Below are 21,840 nucleotides of genomic sequence, written 5' to 3' on the forward strand. Positions count from 1 at the left end.
AAGTTGATATTTAATACATCCTTCAAGATTCTATTTAAATGGTAGGAAAATTTCAAGAGGCTTCCCTAAACTTGAAATAATTTATTTCTCTTTTGACTTCTCACTGCTTTATGTCTCTTCCATGCTATCTGATTATATTATATTATGGTTACCTTGTCATGTACTGATGTGAGAGTTGGACCATAAAGAAGTCTGAGTGCTGAAGAACTGATGCTTTTGAATTGTAGTGCTGCAGAAGACTCTTGAGAGTCCCTTGGACAACAGGGAGATCAAGCTAGTCAATCCTAAAGGATATTAACCCTGAATATTCATTGGAAGGATTGTTATAGAAGCTCTAATACTTTGCCCACTTGATGCGAAAAGCCAGCTCATTGGAAGAGACCCTGATGCTGAGAAAGACTGAAGGTAAAAAGAGAAGTGGGTGGCAGAGTGAGATGGTTAGATAGCGAACGTGGACATGAATTTGAGCAGACTCAGGGAGATAGTGGAGGATAGAGGAGCCTGGCATGCTGCAGTCCATGGGGTTGCAGAGTTGGATACAACTTACCTACTGAACAGCAACCATCTACATGCATGTTTTATTTTCTTCGTTGAAGTCAGGGATTGTATTTCTGAAAAGGTAATTGCTAATTGTTTTTATCCTAAACACTGAATATAAATTTATTTACTTCTGTCTTCTCCTCTAGAATGTAAGCTCCTTGAAGACAGAGACTTTGTTTTTATCACCAGTATTTTGAACAATTTGTGGCAGATAGTAAATGCTTGATAAATAGTTATTAAGTTTCTTATATTTACTGAACTGAACTGAACTGGTATTTGGCCAGACTTTGATAAATATATGGGCTTCCCTGGTGGCCCAGGTGGTAAAGAATCTGCCTGCAATACGAGAGACCCAAGTTTGATCTCTGAGTCAGGAAGATCCCCTGGGGAGAGGAATGGCTATCCACCACAGTATTCTTGCCTAGAAAATCCCATGGACAGAGGAGCCTGGCAGGCTACTGTCCATGGTGTCAAAGAGCGACTAACAGCACAAGTATGGTGCTCGTTTTAGCATTTCATGATAATTTATTTTAAACCATTTGAGTGTGTCAAGAAAAAATCTTCAGAGTTTTCAAATAATTTTTGTCTGAAATGACAATTGCAATATTATTAACTGACATCTCGGAGAAGGCAGTGGCACCCCACTTCAGTACTCTTGCCTGGAAAATCCCACGGACGGAGGAGCCTGGTGGGCTGCAGTCCATGGGGTAGCGAAGAGTCGGACATGACTGAGCGACTTCACTTTCACTTTTCACTTTCCTGCATTGGAGAAGGAAATGGCAACCCACTCCAGTGTTCTTGCCTGGAGAATCCCAGGGACAGGGGAGCCTGGTGGGCTGCCGTCTGTGGGGTCACACAGAGTCGGACATGATTGAAGTGACTTAGCAGCAACTGACATCTACATTTTAATAAAAATTAAGTATTCATTTCCTTTACAAGATGATTTTAGCTGTAGATTTTACTTGCTTTATATATATATATATCATACTGATGGTAATTTTATTCTCTCTTTAATAACCACTCACAAATTAAAAAAAAAATCAGTGGATGGGGAATTGCTAGTTATATAAATAGTGGCAGTGGTTAATAGAATGTTTAATGTCCTCATATTTTAAAGTTAAAATGAACCCTGTAGACTCATCTAATCATCAGAGGTGATAAAAAAATTAATTTTAGAAAGTTAAAGAGAGTGGTTCACAGTCAGGAAAAGTTGATATTTTGGATAACTAATAAAACTTTTTTTAAACAAAAGTGTATGAGAAAGGTTTTTTGTTTTTTTTTTGTTTTTTTTTTGCATTCTGAGATTAAACAAATGTTTGTGTTTTACAATGTAAATAAGATAGATACTCAATATGAAAACATTCTTTTGGGGAAAATTTTAGCAAAATAAATAGCTCTAAATAATTTTAATTTTGACATTTTCTTTCAACTTTACAGAAAAAGAGTCCTGTCTGTTTTCTAACCTCTCACACTTCCACCCCCTCAAAAAGAAACTAACAATGCTCAAAGAGATAAATCCAGCCTTTGTCCCTCCAGATTCTTTCAACCTAGAACTGGCACCGCCACTGGCCTGGTCTGATTATAGCTAATCCACTGCCTACAACATGACAAATGTTTTTGGTCCAAGTTGAATGGCAAAGTCTTTTCAAATAGGAAAAGCTGTTGTCAGCTGTCGTTGTGGTACCAACATGTATCATGTCAGGATAGCCAAACAAAGAGGAGGATGATTCCGAATGCTGACCCCAGTGTACTGAACCTATTGACTCTGGTGGGGTTTTTGGAAAACTTGTTAGTAGTAATGCGAAAAAAAAAAAAAAAACCAATCAGGGCATAAGCTCCACATTCTCTTTGGTCCCTTTGACTGATACAAATTTATCTACTAACTTATATTGAGTGGTGTTACAAAAATGTGAATTGCAATTCTTAACTCTCCTATAAATGACATGTTTCTCTGCAGAATCTCAATTTATGAAGGTTTCCTTAAAATAACAGTTTCTCAGTTTTTTAAACTTGTTAAATAGAAACGACTTCAGTTAGTTCCTGAATTCTTTGAGTGCTGTTTCTCTCGAAGTTCTCATTTAAGAAGATAAACTGTAAATTCTCTTGTACACTGTGGCTACTGTCAGTCTTCTCTTTTATGGAATATATTAGCTTTTCTCTTTGGAGTGAGTGATGCATGATGTTGCTTTATAATAGAGTACTGTATAGACTGTTGAACAAGTTTATAGATGCGTGCTCCATCCTGCTCCTTCTAGGTACAATGGGGCCCATAATTCTGTAGCGCTACACTGAATAGAACAGTGTAAACACTTACCTCAACTGTATTTTAGATATCACACGTTGGATCTCGGGGATGTGTTATTTTTTTTTATATTTCTTTCTTTTTTATTTTTGCTGGGTTCCTGATTTTTCTCTTTTTTTCCTTTTAAAAAATAACCAGTTATTTCTACTTTACAAAATTAATGTGAGAAGTGAAAGTATACCATGATACTTTATTAGTAAGTAATATCATGACACAGTCAGTTTATGTTTTAATTTATCCTTGGAAAGAACTAAGTTTATGGCCTTTATTTCACATCCCAGCTGTTAGGGAATTACTAAATCCATAGGGAGTTACACGAATTATGTAATTGACAAGAATTATTTGAGTTTAGAGAAACACAATCACTCCCCAATATAATGAGCGCCAATGCTGGATAAATCCACATTCTTCAAGGATTCAGGGTTCCAGAGGTTGGTGGGACTGTGATATTTTCTTAGTTTAGTGTTGTTCTGAATTTATTTCTTCCTTTATAGTTTGTTAGGTGAAAACATGTCATTCTTTAGCATCTTGCCTCACAACTATCTAGCTAAGCCATGCTGTGAAGACAGACTACTTCAAAGATGAAATAAATATTTTTTCCTAAATAATAGGCTTGCTGCTGCTAAGTCGCTTCAGTCGTGTCCAACTCTGTGGGACCCCATAGACGGCAGCCCACCAGGCTCCCCTGTTCCTGGGATTCTCCAGGCAAGAACACTGGAGTGGGTTGCCATTTCCTTCTCCAATGCGTGAAAGTGAAGTCACTCAGTCGTGTCCGACTCTCAGTGACCCCATGGACTTCAGCCTACCAGGCTCCTCAGTCCTTGGGATTTTCCAGGCAAGAGTACTGGAGTGGGGTGCCATTGCCTTCTCCGAATAATAGGCTTAAGAAATGTTAAACTTATATTTAGTGGTTTTTAATACATTCAGGTCCCCTCCATTCTTTCTTACTTCTTTTTCTTCTTTTGAACATAGGACAAGGAGGTACAAACACAGTATTCCTTGCAGAGTAGTTTTGCTCTTTCCTAGTGGGAGAAAGGCAAAGAACTTCATTTTACCTTGCTGCTCTGGGATTTCCTTTCCCATTCCCTCAAGATGTCTTGAAATTTGGCTCCTCGATCTTTGAAGTCCCAGATTCTAGAATTAAAATATGTATCCAAGAGTGTGGTTTGGTTTTGTTACCTCAGCCTACATGGTAAGACCACCTACAGTGAGTGGACATTCCAGCTTTAGAATATTGTGTGGCCTTCAAGGAGTGCATGATGTAATGGATTCATTTTCATAACTAATTCCCAGTACTGTAACTCTGAAGAATAAAAATTATTGCAGGAATTAATGGTATAAATTTCTCTTGGCTCTTAATGTTAAATTCCTATCCAAATCCTGTTTAATTCTTCTAAGAATTCATTTTCATTTGCAGTAGAAAAATCACATGGACTGTAAGAGAAACTATTCCAAAGAATAACTAAACGTGTACTTTTTTTTTGAGACCTTATCATGTTCCACGTACTTTTCCAGCGTAATCTTATCTTTCCACCATAGCCACGGGAGCTGGTGTTTTAAACTCTGTTTTACAGAGAATATTAGCTGAGACTCAGAGAGGTTACACAACTTGGCCAATGCCACATAACTAACTATAGCAGAACCTGGTCTTGAATCAAGGTCTATTGACACCTATATTTTTGTTTTTCCTTCCTCTCCATATTCCCTTTGTATCCTAATGAGTGTTATAGAATATTCTTGTGCTGTTTTCTCTTCCAGCCATGTCAAGTTAACTATTATTCTTTTCCTGGAAATAGGATGACACTATAGTTTATTCTTCAAAGAAGGACACTTTTGAGAGTGAAGGGGGTGCTATTACTTATTCTGGGCAAATGGACTAATCCCAGAATTATCACAGGCAAATTAGAATGTATACAAACTTTAATTATAAAAACAAACAAAAACCTCTAAAGCTGGTATGGCTCATTAAGAGGAGCAGCCCTCACGATAGAACTTAGTCAAGCAGAACCATGATTCTGCTATTTATTAGCCAAATAATTTTTGTGACAATATCTCACCAGTATGCCTCAATTTTCTCATATATAAAATAGGAATAATATTATTAGTACCTGTTTTATAAGGCCATTGTTTTAAATGAAGTAATACTTGTATAGCACTAAAACAGAATAAAACATTTGGTGAGCATTATCTGTTTTTATACATAGAGAACTTTGAGTGCCATCCAAACACTTGTCAGATGATAAATACAGCTTCATTGGTTCTTAGAACTTAAACATTAGTTTTTGGAAAGTATTACATAGTGAGTTCTCAATAAATGTTAATTAAATGAATGAATGAATGGACTATTCCAGATAAATAAAATGTGCTAGCATCCATTTGTGTAATAGGGATAATTTGTATTTTAAGGAAACTGAAAGGAATGGAGATGAGCAGATAGTTTTCGATGGTGGCAGTGGAAGATGGGAGTTTGGGTGGGAGGAATGTGTGCAACTCCTGGGGGGCAGCCCCAGATGGGATGTGGGGGTTCTAGACATGTTCTCTGGGCCAGTAGATTTCAGGTGTCATGAAGGGGTGGAAATGGAAGAGGCTCTTAGATAAACGTCATTTGCACAAACATTTTATTGGCATTATATGCTGGGAAAAGAGAAATAGCTCTGGCATGGTAGGAAAATTTAGCTCTTGAAATCAGACTGTCTTTATTAACCTTGAGCAAGTCCCTTGGGCAGGCAGACTCAGCTGCTTCACTGGAAAGCTAGGGATAAACATATTTCCTTTATAAGGTTGTTGTAGGATTAGAATGAAGTATGTGTGTGCGTGCATGTGCGTATACATGAATATAATGTTTGCTCAGAGTAGAAATTCAACAAATGACAGCTTTATAATTTTTAAGGATCATAGCAACTACCTGACTCAGAGAATTTTGAAGTTAAGTACTTGAAAGCTCTTTGTGACTGTAGAGTGCTTTACAAAGATGTGGCCTTGCTATGAATGCTGACATTGTCCTGCTTACGAGCCCCGGTCCTTGGGTGTGCTGGTCTTGGGAAACAGCAGTGCTCCGAATTCATGTGGTCAGAGTTGAGGCTGTGACTGATATGTTTGCTAAGCATGTATTGAGGTTAAACTTTAAAGCATACTTACTTTTTAAATTCCCTCAAAAAAATCCCTTAGTGCCCTGAGATTATAGGATATGGGGCTTAAATAGTTTGAGCTTAATTACAATCTTTGAAAAACCAGTTTGACTACACATATTCAATTATCAAATGTTGCCACGTTAGTGGCCTTTACGGTGAGAAAAGATGCAATCTGCATGCATTTACTTGAGCTTCAATTATCTTATTTGTATTTTTTCTTACAAATTATTCGTTAAAACAGATAATAGATTGAAAAAATAGTCATTTCAGCTGCGTTTTGGATAAATGTTTAAGGTTTTTAACTTTTTTGTTTCCTTTAGAGTATTATATTCTGCGATTCAAATTAATTTTGTAAATATACTTAGGAATATGAACATCAGTTTTTTCTGATATAAAATGGAGATACTACTACTTTATTTGGTAGTTGATTGAGTTAACACGATAAAAGTTACGAGATGCTTAGAAAAGTGCTTTATACCTACAAGTGTGAGATATTATTATTGTGAATATGAATAATGATGCATCTTATATCTTAGCATGCTATAAATAACCTCAGAAAGTGATAGTATCATAATAATTACCATTTATCAAATTCTAAATTTTGCATATGTTCTTTTTAATGGTCTTGGAGGAAATCACTGCAGTGGTTGAGATATTTATTCAACACCATACAGACAGGAAGTGGTAAAATCAGGATACAAACACAAGCCTGTGCAGTTTCCACCATGTCGTGTTGATTCCTAGTCTCTAAGCTCAGTGATGTCCCAATTTAAGATGTCCTAGTTGACTGCTTGTAAGCTTATATTTTTTAGCCTAATTCTTTCATTTCTTGAGCACCTACTATATACCAGGCATGTAAGGCCCAGTAATACAGAAGTGAATACAACACTGGCTCTATCTCTGGGAAGTCCTGTGAGGAAGGAGGACTCTATGCGTTTGTTTTTTTTTTTTTTTTTCATGCATTTGTATAAATAGCTTCTGCTGGTCTTTTCTTTTCAAGGAGATAACTGTTATTGACTGACATAAAATTTGGGGGGCTACTTATATTCTCAGGGTGTGCTATAGAATGTTCCACAATTGCCTAAGAGATAGATGTAGAGAACACAGGAAAATGCAATTACTCACAGCTCCCTGTCATTTCTCACTGGAAGCATGATGTTCTCTTGGATTCAGTAGCTGCCCCAATGTTTCCACCATCCCTTGGCCATTCCACTGTGAATTCACAGGGATGGAAACAAGGGGGAGTCTGTGATGCTTATGATTTAGCTGTGGTTTCTTTGAGTCACATTAATGAAACATGCTTTAGAACAGCTAAGCTCAAAGATATGATGAGGCTGCATGGGATGAAGGCCAAGTTGGGTATATAATATTTTTTTTTCCCCCTCAGTTTTCATGACTAACAAGTGATAAAATTTCAAGAATTCACTAAATGCTTGGCAGGGTTAATGTACCACTTATGCCACCGGTGACATCACGATCTGGTACATTAGACATATTTTGTGCAGCAGTTTGATGAGGCCACTTCCAATGGAGCCTCTTAGAAATGAAGCATCAATGTTCTGGTAAGTGACCTAAGGGTAATTCAGGTATCCTGAGTACTCTTAAACATATTTTCCTAATGGAAATTTTTATTGTGATAAGCATTGAACCACTTAGTTTCATTGCTATCATATTCCATTTGTCTGAGTGAAAATACAGATGGGACTGAAAACAGGCGTAATGCCTAATTAGCCTAATGCCGTAGTGCATGACATCAGTACAGTACTTAGGGAGAATTTGATACACTCACCGTAGAGCCTGTGAATCTTCTCTTTCACAGATTTGAGGAAGTAAGCCTCTTTTCAGTTTAACAGAAAAAAATAATCATTCAAAGCAGGATTTGCAAAAGGAATTTTCCTTCATTAGTGAAGATCAGCATTACTTTCCCCACCAATTTTATGACCGTTAAGGTGAAGAAAGCCATCTGCTTCTCCCCAGAGTAACAGAAAGTTACCATTGTCTGTTCTTCAGGGGAATTAAATAGATTTTTTAAATGCTCAAGCGAGGTCACCGTTTTATGCTCATAGAGCGCCAGAGCTTGTAGATGCTGGCACTTCTGTAGTTTTCAGACAAATGATAAGAACCCAAAGGAACACTTTTAATTCGTAAGCAACTGCGTCATATAGTTCTGTTACTTTGAAATTCTGCCTAACCGCGCCCTCCCGCAATCATGAGTCCCCAAACTAATGAGAAATGCAAGATTCTAATGTTTAAGAAGTGCTGACAAAGACAGCAAACCGGGCAAAACATCCAGTCAAATCTGTCTTCCTGAGTATTCGTGAGCTCCAGAATCAGAAGAGAAGTACAAGTGATTTGAAAGTCATTTTCTTGGTTGGCAGTAATTTCAGGGGGACTGCTGGACTCTGAGAGTGTGTGTCAAAGTGAAAGCGTTCACATCGTCTGTGTTTCCATGTTGGCCCATTGAGCCTCTACACTGCCTCTGATTGTGTTGTATTTGTGACTCAAACTCTCATTTTTGTCTCAGCGAGCTGCACAATGGAAGCATTTGTTTTGAGTTTCTTGTCACTGCACTGCTTCAGTTCCAAGCCAGTGTCCACACGCTGAGAAAGGAACCTGCTTTAGAATGCTTTGAAGGGTCAGCAGAATTGCTGGACTTGGAGTAAAGCACTGACTTAATTTATGCCAGCTGGTTATTTTGAGAGCTTACCTGTTTGTATGTTGTTTTCCAGCCATAGGGGAAGGAACGACAATATACTTTCAAAAATTATTTCTTTTGCCATGGGTGATACAGACTATCGTTTGAAAAACTTGTGTTTAGAGCAAAGCCATTTATTCACCAGGGTTGTAGTCTCAAGTGCAAGCAGGAATTTCTCCTGCATTCCATGTGTTGCCAAGTCCTTTGCTTTGTCTAAGCAAGTAACATTCTGAGAGAGAAATCTGTGCATTGGAAAGAAGGTTCAAACTGTTTTCACCAGAATAAAATAAAGAGCAGGGAGAAAAAAGATTGAGGAACTCAGGACGAAGCTTCTCAGCTTGTTGAGACCTCTCTGTCCTTGTAGAAAGGATAAATGAGTATCTGGGTGCTTTTCTTGGGGTGGGTTAAGGCAGCGGTTGAGTTCTCATTTAGGGCATCTCAGATGCTGAGAAAGGGGTTAAAGAGCTTTCAGCCAAAGTTTTTATTGCTGCTAGCCTAGCCTACGGGGCTGGTTTGGATGAAAACTATGAATGCTGGGCTTTGTCAGTTGTCACTTCTGTTGTCATCAACCTGAGACCTATTAGGGGCTTCCCCCTGTATTCAACCTTGGCCACTTTCCTGCTCTAAGGACAGCTCCTTCTGACTGGGTCATCACTGACTTTGTAGTCAACCTGTCCTTTAGAGGAAAGCAAACCGCTTACCTCCAAGTGTGAGGAGGCCGACCGAGCACACGGGAACTGTACACAGAGGTGTCCGTGAAAGAACTGTATACAGAGGTGTCTGTGAAAGTGCAGCCTCTTGTATCCCAGGTGAAGATCGTTCCTCAGTCACAAATTCCTTTTTTCAGTGTCCCTTCTCCAGTGTGCTCTCCCACTGGTTTTTTTTTTTCCCAATGGTGATATGACAAGTCTTCTTTCTTTTGCAGCCAAAGCTAGAGTCTCCTCTCCTTGAGTTTCTCTGATCACTGGTCACTGAAGAAGGGGCCAGTTCTTTAGGGATTTGGCAGTGATTATTCAGGGTTTCACTCAAGCAAAACAAAAACTGTATCTGCCTCCAAAAACATAGTATGACTCTGGCTTCTGGAGTTCATCACAGAAGTTAATCCCTACTCCTGGGTTTTTCCTTGAGCCTCAAGTTTGTTGACTTAATCTGCCAACCCTCTCTTTCTTTGCCCAGTGCCTCTTATTGTGTCTTTGTTTTTGCTACTGTTTCTATTTGCCCCTTCTTGTTAACAGAAGTTCAAATGGAAAAAATCTTCTGTCTCAAGCAAAAATTATTTGCATACATGATAAAGAAAAGAGGCTGATTTTCTCTAACCTCTTAGGTCAGGCTCTTTATTCTTCATGCTTCAGAAAAGTCTGGAGAGAACTGCTTATCAGAAATTAGGTGGCCATTAAAATTCCCTCATCTGTGAAAATGAAGGGATGAGAGCAAAGAATCTCTTAAGGTCTTTCTTGTGCCAAAAGTTTCCACACACTGATGATGCTCTGTCTCCTTGTGGAAGACGACAGATGGTCTCAGCTTCCATACTGCTCATCTTTTTGATCAATGGATTGAACATCTGTTTGGGATTTCTGACACCACTGCACTGCAATTCCCACTGCTCTCCCTTTCAGCTGGCAGCAACAGAATGCCTCTCCAGAAGGTGTCATGCCTCTTGTCTCTGGAAGAGTTTTTTATTCTTATTATTTCCAAGAATAATATAAGAGATATGTACATGCAGGCTAAGTCACTTCAGTCACGTCCGACTCTGTGTGACCCTATAGACTGTAGCCTGCCAGCCTCCTCTGTCCACGGGATTCTCCAGTCAAGAATATTGGAGTGGATTGCCATGCCCTCCTCCAGTGGATCTTCCTGACCCAGGGATCGAACCCACATCTTTTATATCTCCTGCATTGGCAGGCCGGTTCTTTACCAGTAGCGCCTCCTGGGAAGCCCAATATAAGAGACAGTTTCCATCATATTTCCTTTCTGAGACTGGGAAATCTGTTTTGGGTAATGGAGAAAAAAGATACATATTCCTCTCAAGTAGCTCAAAAGAACACAGATTTAATATCTAATATAGTATTCATACATAAAATGAAATGTAAATTTAAAAGGTAAGAATATATTTTGATTTATTTCATCAAGGAAAAAGTGAACCATTTTAAAAATTAACAGACTTTCTTTTTTAGAGTCGTTTTATGTCTACAAAAAAACTGAGCAGATAGTACAGAGAATTTCCGTATAACTCTCTCACCAGTTTCACCTATTGCTAACATCATACAGTAGTGTGGTACATTTGTTACAATTAATAAGAAATGACTGTGAATTATAGTTCTTCAGTTCAGTTCAGTTCAGTTGCTCAGTCGTGTCCAACTCTTTGCGACCCCATGAATCGCAGCATGCCAGACCTCCCTGTCCATCACCAACTCCCAGGGTTCACTCAGACTCATGTCCATCGAGTCAGTGATACCATCCAGCCACCTCATCCTCTGTCATCCCCTTCTCCTCCTGCCCCCAATCCCTCCCAGCATCAGAGTCTTTTCCAGTGAGTCAACTCTTCGCACGAGGTGGCCAAAGTACTGGAGTTTCAGCTTTAGCATCATTTCTTCCAAAGAAATCCCAGGGCTGATCTCCTTCAGAATGGACTGGTTGGATCTCCTTGCAGTCCAAGGGACTCTCAAGAGTCTTCTCCAACACTACAGTTCAAAAACATCAATTCTTCGGCGCTCAGCTTTCTTCACAGTCCAACTCTCACATCCATACATGACCACTGGAAAAACCATAGCCTTGACTAGACGGACCTTTGTTGGCAAAGTAATGTCTCTGCTTTTCAATATGCTATCTAGGTTGGTCATAACTTTCCTTCCAAGGAGTAAGCGTCTTTTAATTTCATGGCTGCAGTCACCATCTACAGTGATTTTGGAGCCCCCCAAAATAAAATCTGACACTGTTTCCACTGTTTTCCCATCTATTTCCCATGAAGTGATGGGACCGGATGCCATGATCTTCGTTTTCTGAATGTTGAGCTTTAAGCCAATTTTTCACTCTCATCTCTCACTTTCATCAAGAGGCTTTTGAGTTCCTCTTCACTATCTGCCATAAGGGTGGTGTCATCTGCATATCTGAGGTTATTGATATTTCTCCTGGCAATCTTGATTCCAGCTTGTGCTTCTTCCAGCCCAGCATTTCTCATGATGTACTCTGCATATAAGTTAAATAAGCAGGGTGACAATATACAGCCTTGGCATACTCCTTTTCCTATTTGGAACCAATCTGTTGTTCTGTGTCCAGTTCTAACTGTTGCTTCCTGACCTGCATGCAGGTTTCTCAAGAGTCAGGTCAGGTGGTCTAGTATTCCCATCTCTTTCAAAATTTTCCACAGTTTGTTGTGATCCATACAGACAAAGGCTTTGGCATAGTCAATAAAGCAGAAGTAGATGTTCTTCTGGAACTCTCTCACTTTTTCTATTATCCAGCGGATGTTGGCAATTTGATCTCTGTTTCCTCTGCCTTTTCTAAATCCAGCTTGAACGTCTGAAAGTTCACGGTTCATGTATTGTTGAAGCCTGGCTTGGAGATTTTTAAGCATTACTTTGCTAGCATGTGAGATGAGTGCAGTTGTGCGGTAGTTTGAGCATTCTTCGGCGTTGCCTTTCTTTGGGATTGGAATGAAAACTGACCTTTTCTAGTCCTGTGGCCACCGCTGAGCTTTCCACATTTGCTGGCATATTGATTTATATCAAAGATAGGTAAATGATGGTCTGTATAAAAAGTGTATTTCTGCTTTGATTTTTCTCTGTTCTACTTAAACATTTAATAACAATAGGCCTAGAATTAGCCCTTTACATGATTGAGCATTCTGACTCAGGCATGCATTTCTTCAATAAGTATTTACTCAGTGCCTACTCAGTGTTAAGCACAGATGTTCATCAATTAAAGTAGCAATAGCAATCCCTACCTCATGGAACCTGCATTCTGGTGGCCAGAGCCTCTGGAAGTGGCTCTGGACTTGATCTGGAGGGAAGAAAGGCAAGTTTACCAATAAGTCCAGAATATTTGACTGATGTAGATTTGGCATTTAGGAACTAAGATGTAATTAAGCTTTGAAGTGTTTTGCAGTTGACAGGTCCTTAGAGCATTATTTTCATTGCAGTTACTTATCTCTAACCCTTATCCAAGCTGCCTGCCTACTTACTAGATGAATCTCTTTAAGACTCTGTTTTGATCATGTCATTTCCTTACTGAAAAACCTGAAGTATGATGCATCATATTCTATCAATGAAGGTCAAACTGCATAGCTGGGCACTTAAAACCCTGAAGTCCATCCTTAACTTAGGTTTTCAATTTTATCTATTTTGTTGGCTCTACTGCGGCTAGTAATAACTCTACTAGTTTCTTCAATTTGCCTTGGATATTTGCTATGTATCTTTCTTGTTGTTGGTTGCTCAGTTGTGTCTGACTCTTTTGCAGTCCCATGAACTGTAGCCTACCAGGCTCCCCTGTCCATGGGATTTCCCAGGCAAGAATGCTGGAGTGGGTTGCCCTTTCCTTCTCCAGGGAACCTTCCTGACCCAGGGATTGAACCTGTGTCTCCTGTGTTGGCAGGCTGATTCTTTACAACTGAGCCACTTGGGAAGCCTCTGTGCATCTTGTGTGTTAGTGGCCCAGTCGTGAAACCTCATGGACTGTAGCTCGAAGGCTCCTCTGTCCATGGAATTCTCCAGGCAAGGGTACTGGAGTGGGTTTCTGTTTCCTCCTCCAGGGGATCTTCCTGACCCAGAGATTGAACCTGGATCTCCTGCACTGCAAGTGGAATCTTTACCATCTGAGCCAGAAGGGAACTTTAGGCCAAGAGTAACATATCACATGTTACATTTTCCTTTGAGTCTTTCTCTTCCCTCCCATCTCCTTCCTTCCAGTTCTTTTTTCTGTCCTCTCCTCTTAATTACTTCAAAGTTCAGCTTTATCACCTCAGTAAAGATTACACACCACCAAACCATTTAATGCCTGCTCCACCTATGAGGATGGTGGTTTATTCACTACGTCGTGTTCAACTCTTTGCAACCCCATGGACTGTAGCCTACCAAGCTCCTCTGTCCATGGGATTTCCCAAGCAAGAATACTGGAGTGGGTTGCCATTTCCTTCTCCAGGGGATCTTCCTGACCCAGGCTCAAACCAGGTTCTCCTGCATTGGCAGGTAAATTCTTAACTGCTGAGCCACCAGGGAAGCCCACCAATATGTCACTTACTTAATTTACCTTGCCTTCATTTATAACCAACTGTGGCTAAGACCTAGGCTTTATAAATCAGAGACCTGGATTTGATTTTCAGTCTAATCACTTATTAGCAGTACAGTCTTAGGCAAGTCCTTTTATTTCTCATATTTCTCTTTCCTTGTCTTAGAGTAAAAATATAAGATGATTTTGTGGAGTTGTTTTGAATAGTAGCTTAGATAATGTGTATAAAGTAGTCAATGTAATTTTTGGTACTTGGAAAATTCTATAGGCTCTATTATTATTGAAATAATTTTAGAAATAATTCTATAAGTTATTGTTATTATTAATTTTTGCTTAATTATGTCATCTCTAGCTAGACTGAATGGCCCTTAAATAATGCCTAGTATACTGTTGATACTGCATATCATTTTATGGGCAGTCATTTTTTCAGGTTTCTGACCTACCACCTTTAACCTTGGGGTTCCTACATAGTCATCTAAATATTGATCCACGTGTCTAGATATTATTTTTAGTAGTCAGTTGTGAATGGACAACTATGAAGTATAAACAGGAACATACATTGTGAAAAATGACTAGAACATGAAGGAGAGCAACTGTAGCTATTTTTCCTATTTAAGGAGTTATTAAAATGAGGTCAAAAAGATTAAATTAGTGAGTCTTTGTCTTTACATGGGGTTTTCTATTAAGTTTAGGGAGGAAAGAGATGTTGAGAAACTGATGCTGAGAGATTCTGTCTTGTTAATATTTTATTTGTTGCAAATGGTTTTCCAAGTTGTTTCCTTGCCAACCTCAAAACAAAATACTCTCCCTTGAAAGAAGAGAGATCAGAGTGTGATATATTTCACTGCAGGAAGCTATTCACAGTCAGAGGCCAAGACAATCCAGTTGAACTATATATCTGGAAGAGGCCAAGAAAGTGCATTTGAAACTGAGCTAAGCACAGGACACTGCCTCATTAAGCGAGGAGAGTTACAGGCTCACAGTGAAGGGGAAAGCACGCAAATTGCTTTTGATTTTCTTGGAGAAGAATAAACACGTATGCAAAGGCCGAGGCACTGGTTTTCGGTTTCAAAAGGAAATCAGGCGTGTTCTTGTCAGTGGAGCTCTAACTATTCAGACTCGACAGAACAGCCCAATGGGAGCTAGATGCAAGGACTTCAAGCTCTGTGTTGGTGGCAGTCTCTTGAAATTGGGACGAAAATGAAAAGTAGTTGAGTGCAAGCAATTCTAAGTGTCAGATGGAACACTTTGCTCAGTGTGTGGTGTACTACATTGGTTTTTCTGTTGTGTGAGATGTTGAATCAGGTCCCTGTGAGTACATGCATGAGTATTAAGAGCTGGAAAGCAACCCAGCCCACAATTACTATTCTGTGATGTTATTGGCTATTTGTCTTGAACTTTAATTGGACAAGGGTTCTGTGAACTTGTTTTCTTCTTTTGACACCTGAGACGATGTTTTGCTTCTTTTAATTTGATTGGCCTTTTCCATGGAAACATCTTATGAATGCTTAAATGTTGTACTTTCTAAACTGGTGCTAAGGCACAGAGAGGATTGCTCACCATAAAGTGGACTAGAGAAGACTTTTTCTAAACAGCATTATGCAAACTGTGTGATCTGTATGCTTACGTTCATGATTCTAAAGCAGTGTGAAGTGATGGTTCTGGTTTAAGTGTCTAATAACTCTGTATGATTTTGTCAGCTCCTAAAATGATTGTGTGAATGCAGACACTGCATCTGTTTAATCTCTTAATCTAGACATTATTATGAATTATGATGTCACTCAGTCGTGTCTGACTGTGTTCCAGGGACTATACAGCCCATACAATTGTCCAGGCCAGAATACTGGAGTGGATAGCCTTTTCCTTCTCCAAGGGATCTTCCCAACCCAGGGACTGAACTCAGGTCTCTCTCATTGCAGGTGGATTCTTTAGCCACTGAGCCACAAGGAAAGCCTTAGTCTAGATATAGGGTAGATGAAATAAATAGGGCAGGGAAGAGAAATGGTGGGCATTTGATACTGTATGTATCAGAGAAGGCTCTTACTGGGAATTTTAAAGAGCCTCCTGGGAAAGTGAGGAGTGACAGTGCCATGGCTCCATAATGGTTCGAGAATAGCCTGTAGTAGGAAGGCTTGCTAAAACATATTATTGGGCCCATTTCCCAAATTCTAATTCAGAAGACCTAGGGCGGGGCCCAGTACTGTGCATCTCAGTTCCTAGGTGGTGCTGACATACTGGTGGTCAGCGATCACTGAAGTAAGGTGATCTTGCTTTAAGAATAAGAATTCTTGCCTTATTCTCTCAAACTTTAATATGCAGAAAGATAACATGCAGAGGTTGTTAAAAGTTGTTAAGTCTTAAAAAATTATACTGGAGTGAGACTCAAGGCTCTGTGATTTTAAAAAAAGCCTTTAGTGATTCTGTTCAGTGATTCTGCAATTGGTCCAGGGACACCAGTCTATGGGCTCCATGTCGTTGGAACATCACTAACCCTTTCGTACTTGGGTCCTTCATATGTTCCTAACTGTTTATAGCTCAACTGTCGGTTAAAGACTGTTAAGTGTTCTAATATGCCTTGAAGAGTAAGAGATAATAAAATGAGAACATTACTATATTTGTTTTATAATATTTTAATGGTTTAATGATACAGTAGGCCAAATCACATTTGATAAAAATATGATATATTGTGATATAATGTGATGAACATTTAGCAAAACCTGATATAACAAGACTTTGGCATGAAAAAGTTGCCTAATCTCCTGATATCAAGTAAAATATAAATAAATTTTTTAAAGGAGACAGCAAAATGTAACAAAAGACTTTGCATATGGGTAGCTCCTGACTCCAGCATTCGGAGCCTAGGCATATTATTTAACCTTCTCTCATCTGTGAAAGGGATTTAGTAATTCCTGTCATACATGTTGGGCTTCCCTGGTGGTTCAAAGGTAAAGAATCCTCCTGCCAATGCGGGAGACGCAGGTTCAATCCTTGCATCAGAAAGATCCTCTGGAGAAGGAAATAGCAACCCACTCTAGTATTCTTGCCTGGGAAATCTCATGGACAGAGGAGCCTGGCAAGCTGCAGTCCATGGGGTCGCCAAAGAGTCAGACATGACTGAAGGACTGAACAACAATCTTACATGTTACAAAGAATAAATAGATGAAACATAGAGAGACAGATTGTAGATATTTAATAAATGGTAGTTATAAGGGAAGAGGAAACTACAGGACACAGGCATCTCTCGTTTCAGTTTTTCTCACTGCAGTTTAGCTGTGAGACAGGAGATGCCTGTCCAGCTTAACATTCCTTGGCCAACAATTTCAGTCAATGCTTTTGTGTGAATTTTAGACTGACTCTGCAAGTAAACATCATCCCTCATGTTTCTTTCATGTGACAATTATAAATGTAAAAACTTGAAGATATAAAACTCAGAAAGTTGAAAACCGATTTTGGATATTATATAATACAAAGCATGTCTTTCTTTGATTAAGTAGATATATGGTAGATGCATATTTTCTGGAATGCTAAGAAAATATTTAAACAAATGAAGTGAGTTTCTAGATATTAATATTGGCATGGCTAAGGGACCATGAGGCAAAAAGCAATCTTACATAATAAAACAATATTTATGAAAGTAGCTATATGTAGGTGTATAAAGGGATTCTGGGAGTAGTGTGTCTCCTGTTAAGCCTGGTTCTTCCAAGAACATTTTTCTCATTACTTTCATATGCTTTGTGCATGGAATGTTCTTCTTTGTACTTTTTATGCTTCCATTTTTTTTTTAATGAGAAGGCATAGGAAGCATTCAGGCAGGATTCTTTTTTCATTTTTATTTTTTAAGATCACACCTTGTGGCATGCAGGATCTTAGTTCCCTGACCATGGATTGAACCTGTGTCCCTGGCAGTGGAAGTGTGGAGGGGACTTAACCACTGGACTGCCATGGAAGTTCCTCAGCCAGGATCTTGAAGAGATTTTAATGAAGAGATACTTTAAGAAGAACTGAGTCAGGTTAAGGGAACCATCAATGGGTGGTGAGGTATTGTGGGGGCAACCACCATCACCCTCAGGTTGGACCTGAAAGACTCAAGTGTGGGAACTGTGTTACTTGAATGTAGAATGGAATCTGTTGAGTCTGATGGAATCTGTTGGTGCTAGAAAAATGCAGCTCTTGCTGGATGTCAAAGCAGGGAGGGAACATGAAGAATACATATGTTAATATCTCGCCGATTCCGCTTTGGGATCTGTTACTGGAGCATCGTACTGAGCAAACAGAAACGGAAGTCAGCTGGTAGGAGAGCTTGTGTGACACAGTGTGGGGTCAACCTCCTAGAATGAGGGAAGGGTAGAGAGAAAAGGGAACAGATGGGAGCTCGGGGTGCCTAGAAAATAACCCGCGCAAGCAGTTATTTCTTTTGTAATAAGTTTTTAAAAAATGAATTATCTTGAGATAAAATATGGAGACAGGAAAAGGGGATAAACTTTCCTAAGTATGTAAAGAGGAATGGCCAGGAATTTGGTCTGTTTGTAGGATGAGTAAAGGGAATTAATGATAATGTTGGAAAAGGTATTTTGAGTCAGATGATAAGTGGTTTTAATGACAGTTTCAGCATTATGGACATTATTCAGTGGATTTTAAAATTAATTAGAAAAGATGCATTCTTGATCATTTCAATTAAAAAGAAATCTGTAGATTATTATGGAAACCCAGATATTAGTAGGAAAAAGTAATGAAAACAGAAGATAGGACAGAGAGCATTGTCAGAGTAGAGAGCACTGACTAAGGGTCAATGTTAATTGATGTATTCTATGCATCAGTGTTGACTGTTACCATGAACTTGTTCAGACCTCATTCCTCATGGAAAGAGGTATTTCACATAGCTATTGTGAAATTAAATAAGTAAACATATATAAAATGCTTGGGATTAGGTCTAGATATGGTTATTGGATGATGATACCCACCAGTTTTTGAGTGTAAAATTTATGCCAGGCACATACTATCTCCTATGTCTAAGCCCCCAACTAACCTCATTTCAGGAGGAGAACTCAGGCTCAGAGTTAAGCCATTTGCAAAGGGCCTATTGTTAGCAAGTGGCCAAGTCAGACCTTGAGACTGGACCAATAAGATCCCAAAGCCAGGCTCTTCCTATTAAATCACACTTCCCTTGCTTTGGCCTTTTCTCCCATAAGGCACACATGCACTTAAAGAAGCTTTCTGAAAAAAGCCAAACCACATAATTGTGTAGTAAGTTTTATCCAAAAATCTGATCAGTAAAACTATTTAGGTTGGCACTTATAGGCTCCTAATGAAAAGGTATAAAATGTTTGAATGTTATGTGGGAGGCAGCATAGTTTATAAGGTATAAAATATTTGAATATTATGTGGGAGGCAATGTAGTTTATAACTGGAAGGACCACTTAAATCAAAGCCTGCTTTGGAGATGCATCTCAGTAAGTCATGTTAATTGTCCTCACTGTCATAAACTCCAGATTGGTCTGAACACCTTTGTCTAATTATATTAACTTCTCTAATGGGAATACTCAGGAAGAACTTGTGAATTTTTCTTATGGTTTTAAAAGCTGTGATGTAATTAGAGAAATGTTAAAAACTTTGATGAGCCAATAAACTTTCTAAAGAGAATAAACACAAAAAGTGTATGAGATAACAGTAGTAATGTATATCAAGGAGAAAATGTAATGAGAAAGAAGTTCCTTTTGAAAATAGCAAGAAAAAGTATTAAGTACTTCAGAATGAGCTTAGCAAAGGGTGTACCTGGACTATGCAAAGAATACTGAAACTCTTTTGGGAGATGAAAAGGGAGATTTGAATAAGGGATGGATCACGTGGTGAATAATTGTTAGGATGTCAGTTCTTATCAAGTCTGTGTATAGACTGAATGCAGTCCTAATAAGCCTAGTTGGAATTTAAGGACTTAAACTCTCAACAAATTGGTACTACGCTTCAGTTAGAAAAGACACAGGCATGAATGTAAAAGTATATTTTGAAACAATAATGGAGAAGGATATATCCTACCTGATGTAGGGACACGTAAATGAGCAAAAGTTAGGACCAAAGTGAAAAGAGATGAAAAAATGTGTATTCACATATACTTAAATGATAATTTATAGAAATGTGACAACAATTTTTCATTAAGAAGATAATGACCGTTGAAACAGCACTGCAGTGCACACACTTGCAGATGTTAAAATGACATGTCTGAACAGTAGATACAAACATGGAGGATAATTATAGGCGTAAATAACAGATAAAAAATGAATACAGTATTTTGTAATTATAGTGTATTATGTGTTCTCAATTTAAAGAAGAACATATTCATGCCTGTTTAAATGAACACCTGTTGGAATGAGTACCTATTTGTAGGTTTAAAAGAGAAAGAACATGAATAAGTAAACCTGTTGACTTCAGATAGTGGAATAAGAATGATTTTTGTTGTTCCTAAAATTGTCCTATTGTTTTTATAATGTTTTAATAGCTTAGAAGTTTTAATATAGATTATGTAGACTTTCATATAGACTATGACTAAAGCATCAGCTGAAGCATATTGGCTAAATAATGTTTGTCATACTAAATGTGAACCAATAAAAACAATTTGGAAGTATGAACACAATTTAATTTTGTTCTCAATTATCTTGACCATCTCAAACCTACTAATGTCGCTTAAAGTTTTTTATAATTAGATGAACATTTTCATAATTTTTAAAATTTGTTTTGCTTACTTTTCTGAGCTCTTGAAAGATTTACATATTTTTGGCTGCCTTTTCGTATTTCTAATAGAGTGACAGTTTTCTTATTAACAAGTTTATCAATGCCTACTACAAAACTTTTTATTAGAAATGTGAAAGCTGTTCTTGAAGATAAATTGAAATGATTTCAAACTTATGTTTTCTTTTTTGTTCTTTTAGGTAAGTAACTGAACAGGGACATGAAGAACTGACCTTTCAAATGACAACCATGTTGCAAAAGGTACTTTTGGTATTTTTAATATTACTGTAGAAGGAATACTATAAAAAGACACAGGTTGAAATGTGTAAGTTCTATTTTGGTAAACATTTTTTGTGTGTGTGTGTGAACAGATTTAAAGGGCTCCCAGGTGACACAGTGGTAAAGAATCTGCCTGCCAATTCAGGAGACCCAGTTTTGATCCCTGAGTCAGGAAGCTCCCTTGGAGTAGGAAATGGCAACCCACTCCACTATTCTTGCCTGGAAAATTCCATGGACAGAGGAAGCTAAGGAGAAGGCGATGGCACCCAACTCCAGTACTCTTGCCTGGAAAATCCCATGGACGGAGGAGCCTGGTGGGCTGCAGTCCATGGGGTCGCTAAGAGTCGGACACGACTGAGCGACTTCACTTTCACTTTTCACTTTCATGCACTGGAGAAGGAAATGGCAACCCACTCCAGTGTTCTTGCCTGGAGAATCCCAGGGACGGGGGAGCCTGGTGGGCTGCCGTCTATGGGGTCCCACAGAGTTGGACACGACTGAAGCGACTTAGCAGCAGCAGCAGAGGAAGCTAGCCATGGGGTTGCAAAGAGTAGGACACAACTGAGCATGCGTGCCAATGCAAAACAGATTTAAAGATGTTATAGTTTTAATAATTTAAACATTTTAATTATGAGAAATGCAATATGATAGGGCTTTTCTTTCTGAGTCTGGGAAATTATTGTCAGTATTATTTAGGATTGGAAGGATAAGTAAATCGATCACTTTATCTCATATTCATTGGTAGAATGAGGGAGATGGTGGAAAGAAATTAGATACAATGGAAAAAGTGAATACATTGGGATTTATGCATCAAAATTGTCTGTTTTTCTGCAAAGGCTTATGGTTTATTTTCTGTGATCAAAAAATTATCTTCAGAATTGCTCATAAAATTGATTGCTCTAAGTTTGCTGGTAAGGCAATTTGATTTTGGATAATTCAAATAGATT

The 21,840-nt window shown here is 38.6% G+C and overlaps 1 protein-coding gene across 1 annotated transcript in view; it reads left to right on the top strand.

Moving 5' to 3' along the window:
* Nucleotides 1-21,840, top strand: part of ANK2 (ankyrin 2) — a 584,595-nt gene that overhangs the window by 53,881 nt on the left and 508,874 nt on the right. Inside the window, exon 2 of the mRNA XM_086407163.1 lies at nt 20,815-20,875. Coding sequence (XP_086263289.1) covers nt 20,855-20,875 — 21 coding nt within the window. The 5' untranslated portion in view covers nt 20,815-20,854. The remainder of the gene's footprint in view (nt 1-20,814; nt 20,876-21,840) is intronic.

Source organism: Bos grunniens, chromosome 6 (assembly GCF_055505025.1).
Source record: "Bos grunniens cultivar Pamir isolate PY7600 chromosome 6, Bosgru_T2T1.0, whole genome shotgun sequence".
NCBI classification, from domain to species: Eukaryota; Metazoa; Chordata; class Mammalia; order Artiodactyla; family Bovidae; genus Bos; species Bos grunniens.